A 10,424-nucleotide genomic window follows, 5' to 3' on the forward strand; every position below is an offset into this window, starting at 1 on the left:
ATAGACTAGAGTACAGACTAGTCTATAGACTAGAGTACAGACTAGTCTATAGACTAGAGTACAGACTAGTCTATAGACTAGAGTACAGACTAGTCTATAGACTAGAGTGCAGACTAGTCTATAGACTAGAGTATAGACTAGTCTATAGACTAGAGTACAGACTAGTCTATAGACTAGAGTATAGACTAGTCTATAGACTAGATTATAGACTAGACTACAGACGAGTCTAGAGTATAGGCTAGTCTATAGACGAGAGTACAGACTAGTCTATAGACTAGTATACTAGAGTATAGACTACAGTATAGACTAGACTATACAATGGACTGTATTATAGACTATACTATAGTATATACAATACACTACGCTGTTGACTTTACTATGGACAATTTTTTAACTAAAACCATATTTTAGTCTGCATTATGGACTATACTATATATACTACACGTTAAACTGAACTTTATGCTCGGCTAGACTATACTATTGGCTAATATATAGACTAAATTATAGCCTAAATAATACTTTTAATGTTATTGTTGAATCACTCTGTTAGTACGCAATATATTTTTCTAACACATGACACATTTGGTTATCTTAGACAAAAACCTTTAATAATTATACATTCAAAAGTATTGCCTGTCGTAAGGCGTTTTATGTATAGTGTTGCCACAGAACTAAGAAAATTGTAGTTTTTTTAATGTTATCGTTATGCATAAGTGATTGGAAAATGAAACGTTATTTGATTTATACTTTCTGAGCAAATTCGGTTATAATGTTTTGTTGTTTTTAAATAAAATTGCAATTAATAGTGATACATATACATTTATTAGTTAAATATATTAAATAGTACAGTTTTCTGATATACATATAGTACACACACACATATACATATAAGTAATTGAAATGCTTTTTAAAATGATCATAATAACAGCACACTTTTAAAACTTATATTCTATACTATTTAAGCATTTTAGTTTATAATAGTATTTATTAATTTTTAGAAACACAACAATAATTTATAGTTACAAAGCTGATTTGGGGTATAAGTTAAATAGTTTGTTTTATTATTATAATTAAAACATTTATATATACATATATTCATGTATATAGTTAGTTTTGGTTTAAACTAATATTATTGCTAGCACAGCAGTCTGGATAAGGATAATTGTAATTTATCCATTATCCTTAGAATTTTCAATCACATCAATTCCAAAGATGACGACTCGCTAGATGAACTTTCAGAATCATTCGATGGCTGACGTGCTGATTGTAAAAATTCATCTGACGATGATGATGAATCATCTTTAGATTTTCTATTTAATATTTTTATTTGTTTATGCCTTTCATCTTTATTTAATTCTTTGAAAACTGTTGCAGCTTCTAGAGCAGAAGAAGATTTTGAGGATTGATAAGAACTTTCACAATCTTTAAAATCTGAAAAGTCTTCTATAGGACTAGAAGATTTCAGAGATTGTATACTATTATCTTTGGTTAAGGGTTTAAAGAGGACAATGTCTTCATTTGTTGAAGTTTGAGGAATATTGCTTTTACTATTGAATGCTTTGGTAGATGATGTTGCAGGTTCCGTGGTAAATTCTTTATTAAAGGTTTTGTAGTTTGAAAAATTGTCTGACTGTAATGAACATTTTGCCTTTGGGTTATTGCTTTCATTGGGTAATTCTTCTAAATCTGTACAGCTTTCCAAAATCAAAGTTGTTTTTAAAGTCTGCATTTTGCTTTCATTACCTACTTCCTTACAAACTGAAAGATCTTCCTTTACGTCTGTATAAGTTGATGTTTGAATATTGTTGCCACTTTCTTTAGAACCTTTTGATCCTTTAATTAAAGCAAAAGATATTGGAGTTTGTTTATCACTTTCGTTGGACATTGAAGTTTTCTTTATATCACTATAAAAGTTTGATGGTTTAGTAAATTGTTTAAAGTCCAAAGATTTAGATGATAAAAGTGAAGAATCTTTGATAGGATTGGAATTACTTGCTTGTAGATTAACACTTTCGTTACTTATATCTTCAATAAACGACGGATCCATTGATTGCTTTAAATTCTTGTTTAATTCAGAAGTACATTCTGTAAAACTGAATGATTTTGAAGTTCCAGGATATGATTCTTCTAAATCTGTAGAATCTTTAAAAACCAAGGAAGATTTTGCAGAATCAATTAAGAAATCCATCGATTGGTTTAAACTGATATTTAAATCCTGAAAACCTAGGGAATTTTCTGTTATACTAGATGATTTTGAAGACTGAATATTAAGTTTAGAGTTCAATTCTTTAAAATTCAAGGGATCTTGAGAATAAGAATCGGATTTTGATGGATCATAAATTATTTCATTTCTTAGTTGGCCAAAAACTGGAGAAACTTTCTCATTCGAAAAATATTTTAAAGGTTTTATATTGGTTTCACTATTTAACTCTTTAAAATCGGGAGAATCATCTCTTTTAGTTGCATCTTTTGGATGTTTTGTAAAGATCTTTTCATTTGCCTCTTTAGAACAAGAAGGATTATCGTCTTTATTTATATCCTTGGTCATTTTTGAATCCTCAGCTTTATTTAAAGATATTGGCTGTTGAATATTGGTTTCTGTATTAGATGCTTTGAAAACTAAAGAATCTTCTTCTACGGTCGAACATTTTGACTCTTGATCATGTAAAGAATTTTTAACTATAGTAGGATATGTTTGCATTAAAAAAGGATTCATATTTGTAGAAGTTAAATCTGCTATTTCATCTTGATTTTCCTCAGAAGACAATAAATTGCTAAATAAACATGAGTTTGCTGTTTGATTTTTGGTCAAATCTTCTTTTTCTATAGTATTTTTAGTGGACGTTAGACTTTCTTCAAAATCTTTTGTTTCCTCAGCTGTTTCTTCAATTGGTATTAATATTGAAGTGGAAGGTAAAAGCTTCTTTAAATCCTCAACATCATTATCAGCATCTAAGCTTGCTGCAAAACTACTGTTCGGTGGATGTAGTTTATTTAAATCTTCAATTTCTGGTATACTATTCGTAGAGGATGTTGGTGTATCTGCTGTTATTATTATGGGTATAAGATCTTCCGTTGGAGTTGGCAGGTTAAATATTGTATCGGTAAATATCGAATCATTGTGCAGAGTTAAATCCAAATTTAAATAACGTTTCCCAGGATATAGATTTGTTAAATCCGTTTGTTTTTCACTTAAATCGTTGCTTATGTCGGCATTAAATGGCGGTGGTCGTCTAGGAAGGGTATATAGCTGATATTGGGTTAAAGGAGTTCTTACACTATTCACTGATTTTGTAAAATTATTTACTTCATATCTTTTTGCATATTTTGTAAATAGTGATAAGTTATTCTGGTGATGAATGATGTCGACTGGTGTTAGTTGTTGATGTTTGTTTAATACTGCTAAGTAATTTTTGGGATTTAATTGGAGAGCTGTGTTCAGTAACCAATTCATTTCACAATCTGAAAAGAGAGAAATGTGAGGATTATGTAAGAAATATTCGAAACTGAGAGAACCTAGCTATCTAATAGGCATTTAGAGCATAAAATGTATGAGAGCAGAGTTATTATAAAAGTTTGGAATGAAATCATTTGGGAGTTATAGGGAATTGCGAGTAATTAAGTAAGTTAGTTAGTAAGTAAGTAAGTAAGTAAGAAAGAAAGTAAGTAAGTAAGTAAGTAAGTATGTAAGTAATTATGTAAGTAAGTATGTAAGTAAGTAAGTCAGTAAGCAAGTAAGTAAGTAAGTAAATAAGTAAGTAAGTAAGGAAGTAAGTAAGGAAGTATGTAAGTAAGTAAGTAAGTAAGTAAATAAGTAAGTAAGTAAGTACGGAAGTATGTAAGTAAGTGAGTAAGTAAGTAAGTAAGTAAGTAAGTAAGTAAGTAAGTAAGTAAGTAAGTAAGTAAGTAAGTAAGTAAGTAAGTAAGTAAGTAAGTAAGTAAGTAAGTAAGTAAGTAAGTAAGTAAGTAAGTAAGTAAGTAAGTAAGTAAGTAAGTAAGTAAGTAAGTAAGTAAGTAAGTGAGTAAGTAAGTAAGTTAGTAAGTAAGTAAGTAAGTAAGTAAGTAAGTAAGTAAGTAAGTAAGTAAGTAAGTAAATTAGTAAGGAAGTACTTATCTCTTGCACTCTCCTTTCCGGAGTTTCTAATGCAAATCAAACCCACAGTCTATGGAAAGCTAGACTACACCATCAGCTTCAGAAGTGTTTGCAAATGACTAAATTTTTGTAAATCAAAATCCGCGTCACTTTAAAATCTCTCGATGAACTCTGACAAATCGATTTAATATCCAAACTTTGATAATACTCTCTGTTTTTTACACAAAACTAAAATCATGATTAAACTAGCTATACTTGTGAAAATTGGCGATTACACTACCTGGGCTTCATACCTTCCACACTTTCTTCATCTTCACATATAGAATCACGTTCTTCGTTCTTAGCACTAGTTGAGGTCTTGCCATAACAATCGACCATTCTCGAGTTGGTGGTGTGGGAATTCATAGATGTCTGTACCACCACATCCATATGAGAATCCAAAGAAAATTGTTTACCCGACATTAAAATACCACGAACACGACGACGCATTGAAGGGGATTCTTGATGCTTTAAAGGATTTTTAGGATTTTTTATATTTTCTTAAATAATTTGCTCTTTCAAAAACTTACTGCAATTCGAATACCGGCATAAGTTTTGGCCAAAAACTCATCGGCATCAAATAGGGCCGCAAAAGAACCATTTACAATTTTAGGCGATAGTGGTGAATTGGACAGTAATAAGCTAGAACCAAAACCCTCACATTTTTCTTTGGTATCTGATAAAATATAAATTGAATAAAATTTATGTAAATACTACAAATTCGATTTCACCTTTTAAATATACACGATTGGATATGGTTATATTCATTTCCTCTAAAATGGCGGTAGCTGAATTCTTTATTTCCATCCAATCTTTTAAAATATCATCTACAGAGGTACGCGTGGAAGTCACTGTAAAACGTATGACATATTTACCCTTTAGCGAGGAAGGTATACAATGTAAATTGCCTCGATGATTAAGACGTTTAAGTAAACGTTCTGTTATTTCATTTTCGCCTTTTATACGAAAAACCACCAGACCTATAAAGGACAAAATGAAGTCAATTAATTTTCTGATATTTCAACTTCTGTAAGCTTACCCAAATGCCTTTTTGCAGGAATTTCAAAACGATGATCGGCCAATACTAAAGCTTCGAATTTTTGTGCCAAACGTACTCCCTCACGTATATGACGTTGAAGACCCTTAATGCCAAAGGAACGTAAAACAAACCAAATTTTCAAAGCTCTAAAACGACGACTCAATGGTATCTGCCAATGCATAAAGTCAACAGCAACACCCGAATTTTCATGTTGCAAATATAAAGGCTCCACATTGAAAGTACGATGAACAGCCGTACTGTCTTTGACCCTGTTATACAAGAGATAATAAGATTAATTAGACTTAATTTATGTAAAAAATTAATACAATATTTTAGTAAAAATATCATCTTACCACAAAGCTGTGGCATCAAAATGTATCATTAGCCATTTGGAAGGATTAAAAGCAATTGAATCGGCACGCTCAATACCCTTAAGCCACGTGCGAAATTCTGGACATATAAAAGCACTGCCAGCATAGGCAGCATCAACATGCAGCCACAAATTAAATTCACGGCAAACAATGCCAATTTCTTCTAAATTATCAAAAGAACAGGAACCAGTTGTGCCCAAAGTAGCACAAACCTAAAGTAAAACGAAAAGAAAAACAAACAAACAAATAATTTTCTTAAAATAACTAATTCCCTCAAAAGTCTTTTGGTTAGCAATTTGTAGTTGTTTTAAATAAGTATATAAATGAGGGGGGTATGGTTTGGGGGCAGTTTTTTAATAACATATTTGGTGGTTGTCTACTCGTAAAACTAATCGGCTTTTACTTGTTGCAGCAGTCACAGTCTGTCATACTGACAAATAACACGAGTTTTTAACAAACATTGGGTGATTCCCCCCTGAATTGTGTAGTATTTTTTTTGTTTTTGCTCTCTTACGCATCTGTTGACAGCATCTCAAGATTTTAAATTGGCTTAATTATATATATTGTAATATTGAATAAAGCAAACATTTAGGTTCCAATGGATTTTTGTATTAATTATTTTGTATTTTTTTACTTCATTTCATTTGTAATTTTGACAATTTTTTAACAATAGATTAAGTGTTATTGCAAGAAACAGCTAATATTTATTATTTCCCAGAGACATGCGATATCTTTTGTTATAAATTTATAAGACATTCTTTGTAAGGATTAGTCATCAAGCCAGACACTTTGGTCTTACTTATAATGATTTCTGCAGCAGTTGCAAAAGAGACCATAGATCGTTTTGTGTGTAAATATTCAGCTCTATATGACATGAGAGAGAACATATTACTCTCTTATAATAGGTTTAATTCCATAATCTTACTAGTCGGGGACACTTTAGTGTTTTGGTTAATTGTCCTTTAAATGTCAACTCTATCCTCTTATACGATCCCTTTCTAAATCTTCTATTATCTATCTTTCATACTTTTCTAACATCAATTTATAAAGGGGTCTTCTGGACCCAAGCAGATTTGGGTTAAAAGCACACATTTAAAATTCGGCTGTTTACTCGCTAATCGACAAATATTCAAGATTATTTAGTTAAAAATCGATTATATAAATAATCGATAAATACATTTGTAATGAATCTTAAGTAAACATTCGAGTTTGACTTTAACAGAAAAGGGTGGTAGCTTATTTGCGAGAATCTTTTTCGTGAATCGTTTGTGGATTATTCGCGAATCATTACTGAAATAGCTTCTCGAAAAAATAACGTCCAAAGGTGTAAAATCGCAGACTAATTAAGAACATTAAGACGGTGATTATCGAACTAAAGTTACAAATTGCTGATTTTTTGAAATCATGGCTCTGTTGCGCATTCTGACATTCTTGACTGACTTGCGATCAGAAAGTATTTATTTCAATAATAAATAAAAAAGGAAAAGTTTATATAACACCGAACCTTTAGTCCACGGAAGACTACTAGACAAAATTTCAAATATAAACAGATTTTATGGGCAAATTTACAAAAAAATACTAAATCCAAAGTTTGTTTCTTTTTAAATTTCCCAATACTTACCCAAAAAGGTACTAGACCCTGACGTATATCATCTTCAATGGCTTCTCTTAAAAGTTGGCCACGCATAGATAAGTTTTCATCAGCCTCGATATAACGCATACGGACCAAACCTTAAAATAAATATAAAAAATATATCAAAATTTCATTGCTTATTACAATCACGTAAACTATCTAGATTTTTGTTGTTCTCACCTATTAAAGCCGCCTTCTCCACACTCGAATGAGCCTGATCCGAGCAATAGGCCACCAAACGAGCATTTATCTCAGCATCCTGATAGCCAGGACGCTTTTCATGAAAACGCTGAATAGCTTTAGTCCTCCCGGCCAACAGACAAACCAGTGTAGCCTCACTGGCAGTAGTTTGCACCACACCACCTCCACGACTGGCGCTACTCAAATGTAGAAAATCATCTGGTAGATTAATCATTTTACCTAACCAATTCATAACTATAATTTCTAATTCAGTACAAGCCGGTGAACTGGCCCAAGTGAATCCCAGACAATTAATAGCATCGGCTAACATATCACCCAATAGTGAAGGAAATGAATTAAGAGCTGGAAAGTAGGCATGCATATGAGGACTTTGCCAATGGGTAATGCCGGGCATAATAACACGTTCCACATCTCCGAATATCGCATTCCATTGTTCACCTTCGAGCGGTGCTGAATCGGGTAGGAGGTTTTTCATGTAACCCGGTTTAACATCGGGAAAAACTCTGCGATCACGTATATTTTCCAAATAGTCAGCTATATAATCGACCATTTCTTTGCCTGTGGGTGAAAAGTTCAGATTTAAAAAAACATGTATTTATTGTAAAATATATATTAAGAATGGAAATTAAATAGTTGCAAAATTTAAAACTCCTTGATGCGACCATTAAATATATTCTAAAACTAAGGCTACAGACTTTCTAGACAGTCTTGAATTTCTCAAATATCGTATGTTTTAAAAAGATAAAATAGAAATATCCTTGTTTAGGGAACTGTCACACCTTTTCGTTGATGCGACCGCTGAAATCTTTACAGATGAGTCTAAAATGAACTAAAGTGTTGTTTATGGTGTCTTCTGTAAAGAAGCTGGGATAAGTATATCTCGCCGTCTTCCTAACTTTCAAGAGTGCTAAATGTCTTCAATTTTGGAGGCAACATAGGAATTATTGTCGATAGTCAAGTGACACTTCTCTCTCTCTAAATTTGTATACTACCACTTCCCTATTAGTTGGGTAGCCTGTCTGACATTACACTTGTTTGGATTCCTGCTGGCAGATGAGCTTGCCAGAACGGAATCTGCCCTTGATATCTCCAACGCCGTTCCAGTAGAAACCCGTTTACGTTTTATCGAGAGTAGTTTTAGAGAGTTGTATCCTCAGCTTCTATCTTCAAAAGACTGTAAAAGCCCAAGACATTGTGGCACTCTTTTTAATGAGAAACGTACAAGACTCCTTATAAACCAAAGTAGACCTGATATATCGAGCTTGATAGTAGTAATAACAGGACACCGAGTACTAGGCAGATATACAAATCGGCTTGGGCTACCCTTCAGTGAACACTGTCGCAGTTGGAAACGTAGGGAAAAAGAAAAAACGGTCTTCCATTTTCTCTGCAAATGGCCTGATTTAATCGTTAAAAGATACCCTTATCTTGGCAGTTACTTGGATCAAATTCAATTGACAAATTGGATCTAAACTTAGATTTCTCACTGCTACAGGCTGGATCTAATACAATGCAATACAACATGTGATGAGAGAAGTAGTCCAGTCAAAACGGAGCATTCACTGTCAACTTATTCTAACCCTTTATCGAATTGATATTTTAAGGTCAAACTAAGTCCAAGGCATTTAATGTTTATATTTAAGTTTCAGCTAATAAATTAGTTTAAAACTTTTATTATTTTAAACTTAAGGCTTAAATGTACAGATATATGTTTATGCAACTTTAAATAAGTTGTATATAAATGGAATTTGAATAGATTTGAACCAAGTTAATTGAAATTATTTTACTACTGTGGAGATTTTTATGGCCTTGTAGCAAATGTAGCTTTTCATTTATAATAAAAATGAAATTGATTTGGACTAGAATATGTAAATGAATATACATACATACATATGTATGTATATATCTTCTATATGTCCCAGAATGGTTAAATAGTCTTGGTCACAGTATGTGTCATCATTAAGTATAATCAACACTTACCCCTTTGACGATATTCTGTAAAATCCATAGTTATTCTTTTTCTATTTAGTGTGACGATGGTTTAAATTCGTTATGTGTGTTTTTTTTCCAAGTCCTGGGTTCAGTAGGTTTAGTTGGAGCTGTAAAAGTAATAAAAATAAAATTAGGAATTAGGTTAAATACGGTCTAAATGTTAGTTTGATGTGTGCATATGTATGTGTGTGTATATGTATTTACAATAAATTAGGTAAAGCTGTAATTAGTATTCTTTCGTTCTTGTTGTTATGTCTGCTTGTTTCTTTCTTTGTGGAAAATAAAACTTTGGCCCAAAGCTGTTTTAATGTTCACTTTAACATGTGTAAATACTTTGGAATATTATCATTTAGAATGTGTTTTATTGTTGTTGCTTTTTGTGTAAGGAAATACTTTTACTAGTTAGTTAGATTAACTTGTGATTTGTTACTTTGTTACTCTCTTTTTACGAAGAACTGAACTCGTAACTCAACTAATACTTGTAGTTCGCGCTAAATGATAAAAATGTACTGAACGATTTTCATTGATGCAATTCTTACCAATTTAGTTTGGTTTTGTGAAAAGTATTGGAAAAAATCGTTTTGTTATTGTAGGGCTTCTTTGGCTATTTAGTCAAATGAACGAATGTTGTATTTGGGGAAAATATGGTGATTTCTGAGTTCGAATTATACCAAATACGCTGGTTTACCTTATTTACATATAGGAAATTTATTGGCTTTATAGAACTACTGACAGACCCTTGACTTCGTTAAATGAATTAAAATATATGGTTTTTGCTATTCGTAATTAAGAAATCGGCTTTACTAGGATTCTATCTAAGTCGATATTTAACTTTTTTACAATTTGTTCGAAAGGAAATAATATGAACAGACATCATTAAACAGTTTCTAATGGCAACATAATATTTAACACTGAACTTTGGTGGAACCTTCCGAATACACACTAACAATAGAAGACTAGTCTTCGATGACCATTCAGGACGATGGAATGTAAGTCTAGGTTCCACACACTGCCCTTTCGAGACGATGGAATCTCAGTCTACGCTTGTTTGGGAAT

At 32.0% G+C, this 10,424-nt stretch overlaps 1 protein-coding gene across 5 annotated transcripts; it reads right to left on the reverse strand.

Annotated features, from left to right (window-relative positions):
• Positions 1 to 809: 809 nt before the first annotated feature.
• On the reverse strand, positions 810 to 9,845 carry LOC111674485 (histidine decarboxylase). Of its 5 annotated transcripts, none has more exons than XM_046955242.1 (10): positions 9,573 to 9,845; positions 9,357 to 9,475; positions 7,356 to 7,934; positions 7,164 to 7,273; positions 5,525 to 5,754; positions 5,172 to 5,440; positions 4,864 to 4,983; positions 4,663 to 4,808; positions 4,387 to 4,600; positions 810 to 3,462 (listed from the first exon to the last, which is right to left on the reverse strand). In XM_046955242.1, exons 2-10 carry the CDS (start codon positions 9,382 to 9,384, stop codon positions 1,196 to 1,198), a joined length of 3,963 nt encoding a protein of 1,320 aa, XP_046811198.1. In that variant the 5' UTR covers positions 9,385 to 9,475; positions 9,573 to 9,845; the 3' UTR covers positions 810 to 1,195. The 5 variants fall into 5 exon arrangements, with proteins under 5 accessions (XP_046811198.1, XP_046811197.1, XP_046811199.1 ...); XM_046955241.1 differs by having other exon boundaries at positions 4,864 to 5,112; XM_046955244.1 differs by having other exon boundaries at positions 3,328 to 3,462; positions 4,374 to 4,600; positions 4,864 to 5,112.
• Positions 9,846 to 10,424: the final 579 nt, after the last annotated feature.

The sequence above is a fragment of the Lucilia cuprina genome, chromosome 6, assembly GCF_022045245.1.
Source record: "Lucilia cuprina isolate Lc7/37 chromosome 6, ASM2204524v1, whole genome shotgun sequence".
In the NCBI taxonomy this organism is placed as follows: Eukaryota; Metazoa; Arthropoda; class Insecta; order Diptera; family Calliphoridae; genus Lucilia; species Lucilia cuprina.

Excerpts from the sequence above, each read along its gene's own strand:
- LOC111674485 (XM_046955241.1), bottom strand. The coding sequence starts at position 9,384 with ATGGATTTTACAGAATATCGTCAAAGGG. Across the intron at positions 7,274-7,355 it reads GGAGAAGGCGGCTTTAATAG|GTTTGGTCCGTATGCGTTAT; the intron begins GTGAGAACAACA and ends ATTTATTTTAAG. Across the intron at positions 5,755-7,163 it reads AGGGTCTAGTACCTTTTTGG|GTTTGTGCTACTTTGGGCAC; the intron begins GTAAGTATTGGG and ends GTTTTACTTTAG.